Genomic DNA, 16,458 nt, shown 5'->3' with positions numbered 1-16,458 from the left:
CTGGCCCCCATTGCTTCCCGGGCAGGGGAGATGAGTCTGTCCCTGGCTGGGAGCTGAGGGAGAGTGACGATGCGACACAGAGAAGGGGCTCCCCGAGTGGTCCTGCAGTGACGAGCCGGGGGTGAGGAGTGGCCTGGGGTGTCCCACCTGTCAGGGCTTCCCTGGCTGGCTGCCCTGAGGGGTGCACTCCGGAGGACATCATGCTGCAGCAGATCCTTCATGACATGTACATCGACCCCGAACTCCTGGCCGAGCTCAGTGATGTGCAGAAGCACATCCTCTTCTACAAAATGCGAGAGGAGCAGCTGAGGCGCTGGAGGGAGCGCGAGGCGTGGGAGGCCCTGGCCCAGGCGGAGGGCCTCAGGCCCCCGAAAGTCAAGCGAGGTATGTGGCTGCGAGTCACCGAGGGGTCGGCCCCAGGCCTCCAGGAGGTGGAGAAGTTATTGGTGCCAGGCTGTGTTCTTTAAAACGAGCACCCGTGTGATGAGGGCTGGGGGCTCAAACCCTTGTTCTGTGAGCGTCTGGCCATGCTAGTCCGGCCTCTGTGTTTTGACCCCAGGTCTGTGAGGCTCCAAGGCTGCAGAGGGAGCTCCTGATGGGATTGGGGAAGGGGGGCTTTGTCCCGTCGTGGGAGGCCCAAGTTCCGGGGAAGTCACCAGTGGGATCTCAGCTCGGGCTCGGACACAGGCGATGATCGCTCGCAGAGGGAGAGGGCGTATTCTTGACCTTCGCCAGTGGTTCCACCAAGGAGGGCAGGGTGCAACGAGGACGTGCCCTTCCTGCCCGCCTTGTGCGCGCCAGCACCGTGGTTCCCAGCTAGGGCCGGCCCGGGCCCCCGGCCGCTCCCTGCTATCTGCGTGTGAGAGGAAGCTTGGGGCTGTGCCTGGAGCCTCGCTGGGCATCTGGCGAGAGGCTGTCAGGGAATGTCCTGCGCCATGACCCGCCCCAAAGGGCAGTATCAGGTGTAGAGGAGAAGCAGGGGCCCAGCCTGTGTTTTGGGTGGTTTACTTTCTTTTTTAAAAAATTTATTTATGACATAGAAGGGGGGGGGCAGAGACGCAGGCAGAGGGAGAAGCAGGCTCCACACAGGAAGCCCAACGGGAGACTCAATCCCGGGTCTCCAGGACCACACCGCGGGCCGAAGGCGGTGCCAAACCACTGGGCAACCAGGGCTGCCCGTTTTGGGTGGTTTATATGCAGTCCTGAGTCCGCGGGCTGGTGCACCTGGGATGAAAATACCCCTGCAGGAGTCAGGACCTGGTAGAGGACTCGGGGTCCTGCGGGGGACGGCACCTTATGTGCATGCGGCCCTTTACAGTAGGCGGGACCATCTCGTCTCTCCTCGTCCCTGTCCCCAACAGCCCTCCTCTTGGCCTCTCCACAGTTCAGTAGAGTGGAGTGTAGACTTGGCCTGTCGGAAGTTTTCAATCCAGGACAAAATCCTATATCTCGCTGGGCATGCAGACCCCTTGGCGACCCAGCAGCGTGCAGCAGGCCACGCTCACACGCATCGGGACAGGCTTGCTCTGTTTAGCCTCCGCCTGAGCACGAGTGCTTTTTCCTGTCGAGAATGTCCCCCACTTCACCCTCCTGACAAGCTCCTCCAGGACTAGTCCCTGCCCCCTGGAGCCTTTGGGGGATGCTCCTGGAGCAGGGATGAACTTGCATCTTGGCAGGTGCTTGGCATGTAGTGCCCACTCCTGCCCTAAGTGCTTGCCACCCTGTCACTTATCATCATCTGCTTGCCTGGCCCTCCCAGGGGCCTCAAAGCCACGGGGGTGTGAGGCCACACTCCATTCTGTCTTCTATCCTTTGGCCCAGCGCACAGCTGGTGTACGGGTACATCTGTGTTTTGGCTGAGACACACAGCAGGACCCCGAGGGGGACAGCTCTGGCTTGGCAGCGCGTGGCTGGGGCCGGGCTGGGCCTTCGGGGCCAGGCTGTGCTGGCAGCTGCATCACCAGCTCCTGAGAATGACAGGCTGCTTGCAGCCCCACCCGGCCCAAGTCCTGGAGCCTCACGCCGTCTGTACGGTGGCTCTTCTGGGACGAAGACAGATGCCTAAAAATTTAACTGCAAAAACATTTTTATGGCAATTTGTCACACATTGACATCTACATTTTCATGTGTAAATTATACATTAAACTCATTTGGGTTTCTGGTGCAGCAGAGTCTTTTCTGCGTGATTAATTTTCTGATTTATAAAGAATGGAGAGGAGAGGGAAACACACGGGGGAGTGTGTGTGTGTGTCTCCAGGTCGGCATCTCGTTCAAGCCTCAGCTCTTTGCTTCAGGCCTGGCTGCGGAAGTGTCTGGGTGGATGGCGGGGAAGCCCTGGTGGGGGGGGGGGGGGTGCTGGCCAGGCCTCAGCAAGGTCTGGGACGCACAGTGTGCTGCGACCCCGTTTCTGCTGGGGAAGCCGAGGCTCACGAAGTGACTCAATCCACCCCAAGGCACCTACGTGCTAAGAGGTGGAGTCGGGAAGCACATCCTGTGGCTTTGACCGTGGGGCTGGGGAGTGAGGTTTTTCCATTTGTTCACTTCTGAGCTCGGACTCTAATTCCACAGATGATCTGAGCATGCATTCACCCGTTCCCTTCTTCACTTACCCCTTCCCTTATGCAACATCCCGAAGCGCTGACTTTGGTGAACTGGACAGAGCTTTGGCCCTTGCGGCCGTGGGTGGACAGGTCACGGGGACACGGGAGTGCAGCCGTGTGGTGGCTCAGGGCAGGAGTGGGTGGGGACCTGCTCCACGGGGTGCATCCTTTCTCCTCCTGGCCTGCACCGCCGCCACCCCATTCCCCTGTGTGTCTGGAAGGAAGCCCCTGCTGTGCTTTGCCGAGCTGTGTGCCAGCCCCTTGGGCTCCCCGTGCAACTTACTCGGTCCTCATGAGCCCGCGTGGATGCTTCGCCCCAGTCCTGTCTTGTCCCCTAAGGCCTCCGTCCTGCTGTCTCTTTTCTGGGGGCACCTCCCAGCTCCTAGCAGACTGGCCCTTGCTGTCCCCAGTGCTCCTGTAGGCTGTGCCCTGTCCCTGAGAACTTTTCTGTTCTCCAGGCATTCCTGGCAGTAAACCCTGGGGACACGGAGGTACAGAATCTCGAGGGCTTTACTGATCTTGGACCCGCCGGTGGGGTCCGCAGGGAAACGAGCTGGGGGAAAGCTGAGCTCATGGCTGGGCACACATCACTCCCCTGGCCCCACAGGCACGTCTTTTTTGTTTTCACCTTATGCCTCAGTGAGAATCTTCCCTGCTGTGGAAGACACAGACCCTCAGCTTTGTTTTCCCATCTACCATTGTCACATTCACCTTTTTGTCACATTTCCGACAAGATTCGACGCCTGACGGGGCTCGTTGAGACTGTGGGTACAAAGCTCCAAACTGTGGTCCTGCTCAATTCAGGCCAAGCCCCTCCAACGTTGCCAGGACCTCTGCATCCTCTCCTCTGGCAAGTGTCCCTTCCCCCTGAAAACCCGCACCAACGCCAGGAGCCTCACAAGCGCCGGCCGCTCTGGGCCTGCTCGGTGGGCCCTGTCTCTCCGGGGTGGGCCTAGGGGTCGCCTGGGACAGGACTCGGGGCACACGTGTCCACACCGACCTGTCCTTTCTGCCTGACCCACAGTGCCTGTCAGTGTTGACTGGTTCCTCTGTGACCACCTGTTCCGGCTGGACGTCTTGGGCCCAGAGCCCATCGTGTTCCCCAGCCGCCCCCTGGCTGGGCCCGCCGCCTGACACTCACTCATGTCACCCACAAGCCGGCTCAGGGCCGGGCTCCCCCCACCTCCTTGTGGCTCCCACACACTGCCGGGCTCAGGCCCCTCCGCCCTCCTCCCCTGCAGCCTGCCCATCCCAGGCCCATCTCGCTCTGTTGGCTTGACCCGGGCGTCACCAGAGCGGCCCCATAGCATCGTGTCTGTGTCTCAGGATCAAGCCGCTCGGGCTGCACATCTGGCCCAGCCTCAGCACCACCAGGGGGCCTTGCCCACACCCAAGTGACAGCCCCCAGACCCGCTCCTTGCCCCTGGTCTGCCTCTCTCTGTGCCCAGGGAACTGTCCAGGGCCTCCTAGCCCAGGGCCCCCTCCTGCTGGGCACTGCTGACCCGGAGCCCCAGCCCTGCCGGGAACCCCACTCCCTGCACCCATCCCCGGCACGGCCCTGGTCCCCTGCCCCGCGTTCACCCTCTGCAACCCTTTCTCCACCCGGCAGCCAAAGAACCTTCGTGACACCGATGAGCTCACTCATGTCCAGACGTGCACGCCCCCCCCTGTTCTCGGAAGACATAGGATGCCTCTTGCTGGCCCGTGCCCCGTCCTCCCCACTCTCCACCCCGAGGTGACCCTCTGTGGGGAGTGCTCTCCCCCATATCCTCACGGGCCTTAGTTCTTCCCTGACCACCCGCTCTGCACCCCGTCCTTCTCTTACCACCCCTGGCGAGCTTGCTTTCCACAACCTACCATGGCTACCAGTATGTTTCTAACACAACAGAAGATTTCCCATTTTAACCATTTTAAAGTGTTCGTTTCAGTGACAGCACACCCAAAATGTTGTATAGGGGGCGTCCGGGTGGCTCAGCCAGTTACGTGTCTGGTCACCATCTCAGGGTCGTGGGATGAGCCCCGCCTGGGCTCCAGGGGCTCGAACTCAGCTCCACTCTGCTTCAGATTCTCCTTCTCCCTCTGCCTCTCCCCTGGGTTGCGCTTGCACCCTCTCTCTTAAATTAAAAAAATAAAAATAAAAAATCTTTGCAAAAAAATGTTGTGCAACCATGGCCACCATCTAGTTCCAGAACATTTTCAGCCCAGAAAGGAAACCCCTTACCCAGGAAGCACTCACTCCCCAACCCACCCCCCTCAGCCCTTGGTGACAGCAGATCTGCATTCTCTCTCTGTGGATTTGTTGCTTTTTATTTTATTTATTTTTATTGATTGATTGATTGATTGATTTGTTGCTTTTTTAAAAGATAGATATGTTTGCTTGTTCGTGGCCTGTCTCCTCCATTAGCCTGAAAGGGCCACGAGGCTACAAGTGTCGCCGGCTTCTGTGCCAGTAGCTGAGTGCGGCAGGGGGCCGTGGGTGTGCAGCATGCACACTCGAGCTGTGTCACAGGAGCTGAACCAGGGGGATGGGGACGAACGGGAAGGGCCATGTGCTCTGCAGCAGGACCCCTCCCTCCTCTAGACCCTGAAGGTCTTCAGCAAAAGAATGAAAGTCACAGTGTCCTTGTGTTGGGGGATGCGTCATAGAAGCTGGGCTGCGTCTATCGTCACACATCAGTGGTGACAGTTGTGCCACCTTTTCACTCGGACTTATACCTCATGTCAGTCTTCTTCTTTGTTTCAGGATTTTGACTTGGATGTGAGTTTAACCAATATGACTTTTTCCCCTTTGCTTTTTTTTTTTGCTTTTGAAAAATGTTATTTATTTCTTTAAGAAAGAGAGAGCATGAGCAGGGGCAGGGGGAAGGAGAGGGAGAAGCAGACTCCCTGCTAAGCGCAGACCCTGATGCAGGCTCCACAGGGGGCCCCATCCCAGGACCTCAAGACCATGCCTCCCACTGAAGGCAGATGCTTAGCACACTGAAATATATATAAAGTAAAATATTTTATTTATTTATTTGAAAGAGAGAGTGAGAGAGAGCACGAGGGGGGCAGAGGGGGAGAAGCAGGCTCTCCACTGAGCAGGGAGCCTGATGCGGAGCTCGATCCCAGGACCCTGGGATCATGACCTGAGCAGAAGGCAGACACTTACCCAACTGAGCCACCCAGGGCCCCTTCTTAGGGCATATTACCTCTATCTTTTTTTCCCTCTAGCTTTTTGATGTCATATTAAAGAGCACATGCTGTTTTAAAGCTCATTTTAGGGACGCCCAGGTGGCTCAGTGGTTGAGCATCTGCCTTTGGCCCAAGATGTGATCCCGGGGTCCTGGGATCGAGTCCTGCGTCGGGCCCCCTGCATGGAGCCTGCTTCTCCCTCTGCCTGTGTCTCTGCCTCTCTCTGTGTGTCTCTCATGAATAAATAAATTAAATGTTAAAAAAAAATAAAGCTTGTTTTAGTGGGTGCCAGGATGGCTCAGTCGGAAGAGCATGTGACTCTTCATCTCAGGGTCATGAGTTCGAACCCCATGCTGGGTATAGAGATTACTTACGTAAATATTTTTTAAAGACCTTATTTTTTAAAAAAGTGCTTGAGTCCATTTTATCTGTCCTTATCAGCAATAAAACATTATATACTGACGATGAGAAATTTAAGGATTTAAAAATATTTTTCTCCGTGACTTTCTTGGTATAATCAAGCATGTTTGATTTCATTTACCTTCTTTGATCTTTCAAGATTTACATCTTCTGCTTATAGTAGGGGTTTCTTCATCAAATCATAATGACAATAATTACTTGGTCATTAAATTCACTTAGTACCGGTGTCATTGCTCCTCACATTTTTTTTTCCTCTGAGGGGAAAGTGATGAATGTTTTATTCCCCCTTCTACCCTATTGCCCAAGGGATTTGGCCAACCCAGCAGCATCGGCCTCACTGTGGGGGTTCTCAGCATGTCGGAAGTCACCGTCTTGTGTGGTCTCCGTGGCCTTGCTGACATAACGTGGTGGGACACTGTTGACCTTGGCACGCTGACTTCTTCAGCTCCTTCATGAATTCCAACAGTGTGTCAGTTGATGCACTGGGGTGATGTGGGAGGCCACGACTGCCCAGGATAAAGGTGGGGGAGAGTCAGGGGAGAGGATGCCCCAGATTTCTGGACCATAGTTGGAGCTGTTGGTCACAGCCCCCTTCCTGGGTGCAAGGGGCAGAGTGTCTAGGACTGTGTAGTGTGGGGAACGGTGGGGGAGGCCACTGACACAGTCTCCCCCGGGTTTCTCACGGTGTCACATTACCTGCCACTAGCGCCTGGTCCTTTTGTTAAGAACATTTTTCCCATCAGTATGCAAATATTCGAGGGACAGTTCTGGGGAGGGCAATGTTGGAGTTTGTTTCAGAGAATGTATGTGAGGAGGAGAGAAGAGGTGTCTAGGGGTGAGGCAGGCTGTGCAGACTCCTGTAGAGGACACTAATTAGTGCAGGGTAGACCAGAGGTAAAAAGTCCCTTGAGTCAAGATATTTGGTAAACTGGGGCTGAGTGTGGGTCTGAGGGGTCAGTTAGGGTAGCAGATGAGCTGTGGGGGTGCAACAAGCTTCCTACTGGGAGCTCAGAAGTCCGGCAAGAAGAAACACCACGAGAAGTGTGTCTGTGGTGACCCAGGGCTGTCCACCTGAGCCCAGAGAGGTGTCCTAGCACCCATGACTTGTAGATAAGCCCCTGCAGCTCTTGGGGTATACCTGGGGGCAGGCGAACCGTGCTCATTCTTCTAGACTTTCACGGCCGAAGGGATGCTCTATTAGCTCATTTTCTGAGGTGCTCAGGGGTGGAAAATAATAGTCACTGATCAGTTCTTCACCCTTTGGTTGGGTTGATGCCTTTTCCGAAATGCCTCTAGCCGGGTGGAATGGAACCAGGTCACCTGGATTTTCATCTTGGCTCCGTTTTGACCTTTGAAAGTCACCTGTGCAATGGGAATAACCACCCCTTCTCAACGGTCGTTGGGAGGGTTCATAAAGCTTCTTCAACAAGCGGGGAAAGCTCCTGTGGAGCACCTAAGGGCTACTCTGCACCCTCTTTCCTTTCCTCCCCACTCTGCACCCCCCGGCTCTGATGGAGATCCTGTGGACACTGGCTCAGCCTCTTCCAGATGCTCCACTGTTAGACCTAAGCTCTGGGCCAGCTGCATCGTGGCCTGGCCAACCTCAATGTTTTTGGAGTCTTGACCATAGTGGGGGTTGGGGCCTTGCCTGTGTCTGTCAAACATCACCCTTGTGTGTGTGTGTGTGTGTGTGTGTGTGTGTGTGTTTTAGGACCATTGGCAGAAATTCAGTTCCTTCATTTTTTTTTTTAAAGATTTTATTTATTTATTCATGAGAACACACAGAGAGGATTGAGGGAGAGAGGCAGAGACACAGGCAGAGGGAGAAGCAGGCTCCACGTGGGACTCGATCCCGGGTCTCCAGGATCGCGACCTGGGCCGAAGGCGGCGCTAAACCACTGAGCCACCCAGGCTGCCCTCAGTTCCTTCATTGAAAGGCTACTCTTGGTACTTGGGAGGCTGATAAGCACCCTTCTCATGGATCGGGAAAAGATGTGACGTTATAGTGGGTGCAGGACTAGTCTATGAATGGCTGTGATCTGCCCATAGTTGGAGGTGTGGCATTGGGTGGCCTGGGATCACCCTGTTTGTGAGTGTGTGGCTGGGCGTGGGCCCTTGTCCTGGCCTAGGCAGTGGAACAAAAGTTAGAATTCTTGGAGAGCCGTGTGTGTGTGTGTGTGTGTGTGTGTGTGTGTGTATGTGTGTGTGTGTGTGTGTGTGTGTTTGTGTGTATGAATCGTATGTGTTTTGTTGGTGCTTTGGGGCATAGAGTTGGGATCTAGGGCCAGACCCTTCCATTACACCTGCCTGGACTGAGGGGCCCAACGTGGGCTTCCAACTGTAGGTGCTCTACCCAGGTTTGTGGACTTGACTAATGGGGCTCTATTTTCTGGCTTGCCAGGGGCTGCCTCACAGTGGGACAGCTGTGCTAGGGAGGGAGCTCCTAAGGGCGATGTCACTCTGCGTCCTGGCAGCCCAGTTCCTTCACTTGCAGTGGGGGGAGCCCTGTCCCAGTGGCTGTGGGGCTGGAGGAGGAAAGTTCCGGGCCCACCCTGCCTGCAGGGCCCGGGCTGTGGGCCTCTGGTTCCGTTGTAGCTCAGCACCTTGTTCCCTCTCCCTTCCCACCTTCCCCAAGCCGGGAGGCCTGCTGCTGACTGAGGAGGCTCCCTCTGGCCAAGGGCTCCGGGGTCCATGTCCAGGGCCAGCACTTTTAGAGAGTGAAAAGCCCAACATCACTAGTAACCGCACCAGTGCAAGTCGTCACGGTAAGGTAGGCAAATGGCCAAGAAGTGTGGCAGGAGCACTGCTGGTGCTGACCCGGGCAGAGAGGTCCCCGCAGCTCGGCTGAGGGGGCACATAAGGGGGAGCCGAGCTTGTCCTTTCCCCGTATTTCTGCATGTTCCAGAAGTGCCTGAGGCCACACAGCCGGCCAGGGCTCAGTGGCCTAGCAGAGAACTGGGCTTTGCGGGCGGATCCTGTCCTGCCCCGGCTGCTGCCAAAGCTCAAGGCCTTTGAGCAGCTGGGTTTGCTCAGCTCTGGAGGGAGGGAAGCCCCTCTCCTGCCCGCTGCCAGGGATGCCCGAGGGGCCGTGATCACGTTTAATTCCTCTCCCCTTGCCACAGGGGCCACCCTGCCGGCCACCTCCCTGCTCCCTACCTCCTCCAGCTCCCTACCTCCCCTTCCAGGCTGGAGGTCAGGAGGGGCAGTTTCTGAGAAAGGCCACCAGCTGGTTATCTGCCGACTGCCTGTCACCCGATCCCAGCTCTCAGCCCTGGCCCAGGGCAGCCGCGCCCAAGTAACAGGTTGCAGACGGCTGCCCGTCCCTCAGCTAATCTCTCCAAGTGGCTGGCATGACTGCTTTCCAGGTTTTTTTCTCACGTACAAATTAGCAAATGGTTTTCCCATTTGGTATGAGATTTTGCATTTGGCTTTGGGATCTGAATTCCTTGGGGGCAATTTTCACACCTGTTTCTCCCACCTTCTTGCAAAATTATATGACTTTAGGTGTCAGGGTCTTTTATTTTATTTCATTAATTTATTTTTAAAGATTGATTTATTGTAGCGGGAGGGGCAGATGGAGAGGGAGAGGGAATCTCAAGCAGACTCCCTGCTGAGTGCAGAGCCCCCCACGTGGGGCTCAATCTCATGCCCCGAGATCACAACCTGCGCCAAAACCAAGAGCTGGACGTTTAACCAACTGAGGGACCCAGGTGCCCCTGTGGTCATTTATTTTTATCCTATCATTTCACTGATATGTCCATTTTCTGACACCACCGTCGGGTGCTCACAGTCAGGCTCGTGAGGTGCTGAAGATTTAGAGAGTCGTCCTACCCCGGGATCCGTGTGACCTGGAGGTTATTTTGTGCCTTGGATGCTGTTCTAGATAAATAGACGTTTTGTGCCAGGATGCTTATGCTGATAAGGAAAGGAGTAAGACTGGGGTCCAGAGACCCCACTGGCCCATTGATTGGGGTGTGTCTGACTGGGGGGGTGGGCTTGAAGGTGGGCTATTGTGGATTTCGCAGTGATAGTGACACCGAGTCTCAGCAGACAGGGGCATGGTGGTCTTGGTGGCAGATCTTGGACTTGTCCCTTATTCTCACAGGAGAGGGCACGCCTTCTGCGACGACATGGCCTGGAGCTTGGGGAGCCACTTCAGGAGCCATTTTACACTCACAAGGTCAAAGTGAGTGGTGGGGGGCGGTGGTTTAGTGTGACCTGACCCCAAGTCTGTTGCAGACCACGGCAAGGACAGTTCTGAATAAACAACGTAAGCAGCCCGGCATTGTTGACAACACACCTTATGGCCACTTCATGCCAACGTGCACACCCTTTACGCCAAAGGTGGGTCGTGTGGCAGTCAGAGGGCCTGGATTCAAATTTTGGCTCTGAACTGTAAGTGTGTTCCACTTATTAACTTGACCCTGGCAAATTACTCAAGCTTTCCTGAGCCTCAGTTTCTTTTTACATACACTGGGGACGATGGTAATAGGACCTATATCCCAGATCTGTGGGCAAGATTAAAAGAGATGCTCCCAGCAGAGCCTGGTATGTTTAAGAACCTGATAAACATTAGCAAAAGCACATTTCTCATCTAGTGGACTTCTTTCCTGTTTGTTTTTCCCAAAACATTAATGTTCACAGCTTAGAACAAAAAGCACTTATATTAAGAGAACACACCAGGTGTTGGGGCAGCCCCTTCCTTGTAGGATTTGTTGAAAAACACCATTTCATCAGAAGTGGCCCTCCTCTTAGGAGATATTTATCATCTATCTATCATCTATCTATCTATCTATCTATCTATCTATCTATCTACCTACCTATCATCTATCTATCTATCTATCTATCTATCTATCTATCATCTATCATCATCATCTATCATCTATTTATCTATCATCTATCATCTATCAATCAATCATCTATCTATCATCTATTTATCTATTGATCTATCATCTATGATTTATCTATCATCTATCTATCTATCTATCATCTATCATCATCATCTATCATCTATTTATCTATCATCTATCAATCAATCATCTATCTATCTATTGATCTATCATCTATGATTTATCTATCATCTATCTATCTATCTATCTATCTATCTATCTATCTATCTATCAATCTGTCTACCATCTAATCTAGATTTATTTTAAGGAATTGGCTCACATGATCATGGGCCTGGCTAGTCTGTAATCTGTAGGGCACAGCAGCAGACTAGAAACTTAGGCAGGATTTCTATGTTACAGTCTTGAGGCAGAATTCCTTCTTCTTGGACAAGCCTGTTTTTCACTCTGAAGATTTTTGACTAATTAGGTGAGGCCCACCCACATCACAGAGGGCAATCTGCTCTTAAGTCAACCAATTGTAAATGGTAATCACATCTGCACAGCAACATCTAGATTAGCATTTGCCCAAACAACTGGGCACGTGGTCTAGCCATGTTGACATGTAAAATTAACCATCACAGCTTATAATTGACTCTACCTGCATGTAGTAAGCACCTACTGTGTGCATCTACTGTGAGAGATGCTAGAAGTCCTCTGTCTGGCTGGGGTGGCCAGACACCTTGGTAAGGACATGCTGGCTAAAGGAAGATGCTCCTAAGCTACCTCCCAGAATCCAAGAATGGCAAGTATAGTCTGGAATCAGGAAGCTGCAGCCAGGGTTGTTTTTCTCTTGGTTTCCTGTCGGTGCTTCTCTCTGCACACCACACCAGCTCCCAAGGCTATTCATCTTTAGAGATAATCCTAATGCTATTCCAGGTCTGAATCTAGTTGGCCTTTACTTCCAAGATCCATTATTATCAAATAACCCCACCCCTTCTGTCTCTCAGTTCAGATTCCATTCAGTGGGTGTCTGATTGGCCCAGCTCTGGTTCACATCTGTGAGCAAAGACGCTGGGGTCATGGGGAGGGTAAGGCTGCTGCTTCTCAGAGTGATGAGCTATGGAAGGCAGAGCTGTAAAGGAAGTTGGCTATGATGGGTAAACTTGTGATATCTCTCCTTAGGGTAAAACCTCTTGGCTTGGTCAACCCAGACTTTATCCAGTTTACAAGTGAAATGTCTGCATCTTGGGAATTTCCTTAGTTCCAGGCAAACCGGGACTGTTGGTCATCCTATCTCTGGTACACCCATTCTATGTGGAGGGAAATTGTAATGTAAAGGGGATGATATTACCTTTCCGACTCATTGACAGGTAGAACATGGGCATATATGTGGGGTAAAGTATGGGTCTAGGTCCTATTTTCTGGGAAAAAAAATCCTTTCTCCTTTTTTTTTTTTAAATAAATAAATCTTTTTTTTTTTATTTTTATTTTATGATAGTCACAGAGAGAGAGAGAGAGAGAGAGAGAGAGGCAGAGACACAGGCAGAGGGAGAAGCAGGCTCCATGCACCGGGAGCCCGACGTGGGATTCGATCCCGGGTCTCCAGGATCGTGCCCTGGGCCAAAGGCAGGCGCCAAACCGCTGCGCCACCCAGGGATCCCAAATCCTTTCTCCTTTGAATTACCGTGGCATCTTTGGTGAAAAGCATTTGACCATATATGTGTAGGTCTATTTCTAGACTTTGTTCTGTTTCACTGCTGCATATACCTTCCTTACACAAATACCACTCTATCTGTAGCTTCATAGTAAATTTTGAAACTATAGCTTTGTAGTGAATCTTGAAACTGAATTGTGTGAGTCGTATTTTGTTCTTTTTCTTTTATTTATTTTTATTTTTATTTTGTTCTTTTTCAGCATTGTTTTGGCTACTCTAGGACTTTTGCTTCTCTGCATAAATTTTAGAATCAGCTTGTCAATTTCTATAAAAAGCTTGCTAGGAATCTGGGATTGCATTGAAACTGTAGACCAGTTTGGGGTGAGTTGACATATTAATATAGTTGAATTTTCCAGTACATGGAAAAGGTATAATGTTCCATTTATTTAGGTCTTTATTCTCTCAGCAACTTTTTAATGAAGATTTTATTTATTTGTTCATGAGACGCACACACACACACACACACACACACACAGAGAGAGAGAGAGAGAGAGAGAGAGAGAGAGGCAGAGAGACATAGGCAGAGGGAGAAGCAGGGTCCCTGTGGGGAGCCTGATGTGGGACTCAATCCTAGGACACTGCAATCATGCCCTGAAGGCAGACACTCAACCACTAAGCCACCCAGGCATCCCTCTCAGCAACATTTTGTAGATTAGAGAACACCTTTTGTTAAATTTATCTCTATTTCATATTTTTTGATGCCATTTTAAGTGGTATCTTAAAATTTAATTTTTACCTGTTTATTGATAAAATATATAAATTGATATTTGTGTTTTGATTACCTTATTTTTTGTGACTTTGCTAAAAATCACCGATTAGTTCAAATAGTGTTTCCCATAGATTCTTTAAGATTTTATATGTAGGTGATCATACCATATGCAAATAGAGACCATATTATTTCTTCCTTTCCAATATATGTACATTTTTAATTTCTTTTTCTTGCCTTATTGCACTGGTTAGGATCTTCAGTACAATGTTGAATAAATGTGGTGACAGCAGGCAACCTGGTCTTATTCCCAATCTTAGGATGAAATTTCAATATTTGATCATTAAGTATGATATTAACCAAAGATTTTTTCCTAGATATATTTTATTAGGGTGAGGAACTTCTCCATTATTAGTATTTTGCTGAGAATTTTTATTAGGAATGGACACTGGATATGTCAAAAGTTTTTTTGCATCTTTTGAGTTGATTACAGTTTTTTTTAGTCAGCTCTTATGACAAGTTACTTTGATTTTTGAACGTTGAATCAACCTTGAATTCCTGGGTTAAACCTGTATAGTCATGATACATTATCCTTTTTATATATTTCTGAATACAATTTGCTAATGTTCTATTAAAAATCTTTAAAATCTGTGTTTGTGAGGGGTAGTGGTTTGTAGTTTTCTTGAAATATCTTTAGTTTAATATCAGGATAGTGTTGACCTTATAAAAATGAGTTGAAAAATACTCTCTCTTCTTCATTTTTTGGAAGGGTTTGTATAGAATTCATATTATTTCTTCCTTAAATATTTGGTAGAATTCCTCAGTGGTGTCTCCTGGGCCCACAGTTTTGTTGTGGCCAGATTTTAAATTTTTTTTTTTTTTTTAATTTATGATAGTCACAGAGAGAGAGAGAGAGAGGCAGAGACACAGGCAGAGGGAGAAGCAGGCTCCATGCACCAGGAGCCCGACGTGGGATTCGATCCCGGGTCTCCAGGATCGCGCCCTGGGCCAAAGGCAGGCGCCAAACCGCTGCGCCACCCAGGGATCCCATGTGGCCAGATTTTAAAGTATGAATTCAAATTCTTTATTGGACACAAAGCTATTCAGATTGTATATTTCTTCTTGAGTGAACTTTGGTATTTTATGTCTTTTAAAGAATTTCTTTATTTAATCTCAGTTACTAGATTATTGGCATTAAATTCTTTATAAATTCCTGTGTCTGTGGGATCTGCAGTAGTGACCCTTCTTTCATGCCTGATATTGGTAAATTGTGTTTTTTCTTGCAATTTTGACCAGTCAGTCTAGTGAGAAATTTAATAATTTTACTAGTGGTTTCAAACAATCAATTTTTATTTCCCTGATTTTTTTCCCATTTTCTGTTCTACTGATTTCTATTATCTCTATTATTTCTTTCTTTTATTTTTGGATTTAATTTGTTCTTTATTTTATAGTGTCTTAATGTAGAAGGTTAGACCATTGATTTGAGATACTTTTTTTTTTTTTGAGATACTTCTTTTAAAAGAAAATATAAACATTCAATGCTATACATTTCTCTTAATGCACTGGTTTACATTCCATGGGTTACATGTTGTATTTTCATTTTTCTTCAGTTAAAATATTTTCTAATTCATCTTGTGATTTCTTCTTTTATCCCTGGGGTGTTTAGAGTTATATTGTGTTATTTCTGAATATTTGAAGGGATTTCTTCCAGACGTCTTGTTATTGATTTCTAGATTAATTCCATTGTGGTCAGAGTAAATGCCAGAGATGACTTCAAACATTTTAAATTTGCTGAGTATTTTTTTAAATGGCTAAGAATATGATCTATCTTTGGTGAATGTTCTGTGTTCACTCAAAAAAGAAAGAGTTCTGCTCTAGTGTGAAGTGTTCTACAAATGTCAATTAGGTTAAGTTGGTTGACAGTGTTTAGACTATTAACCAACTTATACCCTAACTGATTTTTTCCCCTGCTTATGAATTACTAGAAACAAATTTTTCTTTTCTTTTTTTTTTTATTTTTATTTATTTATGATAGTCACAGAGAGAGAGAGAGAGGCAGAGACACAGGCAGAGGGAGAAACAGGCTCCATGCACCGGGAGCCCGACGTGGGATTCGATCCCGGGTCTCCAGGATCGCGCCCTGGGTCAAAGGCAGGCGCCAAACCGCTGCGCCACCCAGGGATCCCGTAGAAACAAATTTTTCTTAAAAATTTTATTGAGATATAATTTATGCACCATGCAAGTCACTTATGTAAAGTATACGATTAAATAATTTTTAGTAAATTCACCAATATGTGCAACCACAGTCAATTTTAGAGTATTTTCATCACCTCAAGAAAACCCATACACTTTAATTATCACTCCCCTAAATCCCCTTCTCCCTTCTTCAGTCCTTAGCAACCACTAATCTACTTTATGTCTCTATAATATCTCTATTCTGGGCTTTGATATGAATGGGATCATGTAAATATGTGGACTTTTGTGACTGGCTTCTTGCACTTAGCATGATGTTTTCATGATCCTTCCATACTGTACTACTCCTTTTAATGGCTGACTAATATTCCATTGTTCAGATGTACCTTTTTTTTTTAATCTGTTCATCTCTTAATGAACATTTAGGTTGTTTTCAGGGTTTTGATATTATGAATAATGCTTCTATAAATATTCAGTATAAATTTTTGTGTGACATCTGTTTTTATTTCTCTTGGGTGTGTACCTAGGAGTGGAATTGCTGGGTCATTTGGTCACCTTATGTTTAATCACCTGAGGACCTAGCAGCCTGTTTTCCAAAATAGTTGCGCCATTTACATTCCCACCAGCTGTATGAGAATTCCAATTTCTCCACATCCCCACCAACCTTTGCTATTATCTGTGTTTTTGATTAATGCCATCCTGGTGGACGTGAAGAGTTAGATCATTGTGATTTTGATTTTGATTTCCTTGATGAATAATGATGTTGAGTGTTTTTTCTTGAGTTTATTGACCCCTGGTATATCTTCTTTAGAGAAATATCTA

General features: G+C 49.0%; 1 protein-coding gene across 2 annotated transcripts in view; it reads left to right on the top strand.

The window, feature by feature from the left end:
* The first annotated feature begins 200 nt into the window (after positions 1 to 200).
* Positions 201 to 16,458, top strand: part of SH2D4B (SH2 domain containing 4B) — an 82,866-nt gene continuing 66,608 nt past the window's right edge. For both annotated transcript variants that reach the window (XM_041750721.1, XM_041750722.1), the window contains exon 1: positions 201 to 398. In XM_041750721.1, the coding sequence (XP_041606655.1) occupies positions 201 to 398 (198 nt within the window). The remainder of the gene's footprint in view (positions 399 to 16,458) is intronic.

This window comes from Vulpes lagopus, chromosome 3 (genome assembly GCF_018345385.1).
Source record: "Vulpes lagopus strain Blue_001 chromosome 3, ASM1834538v1, whole genome shotgun sequence".
In the NCBI taxonomy this organism is placed as follows: Eukaryota; Metazoa; Chordata; class Mammalia; order Carnivora; family Canidae; genus Vulpes; species Vulpes lagopus.
This window is presented reverse-complemented; position numbering and strand designations above follow the sequence as displayed.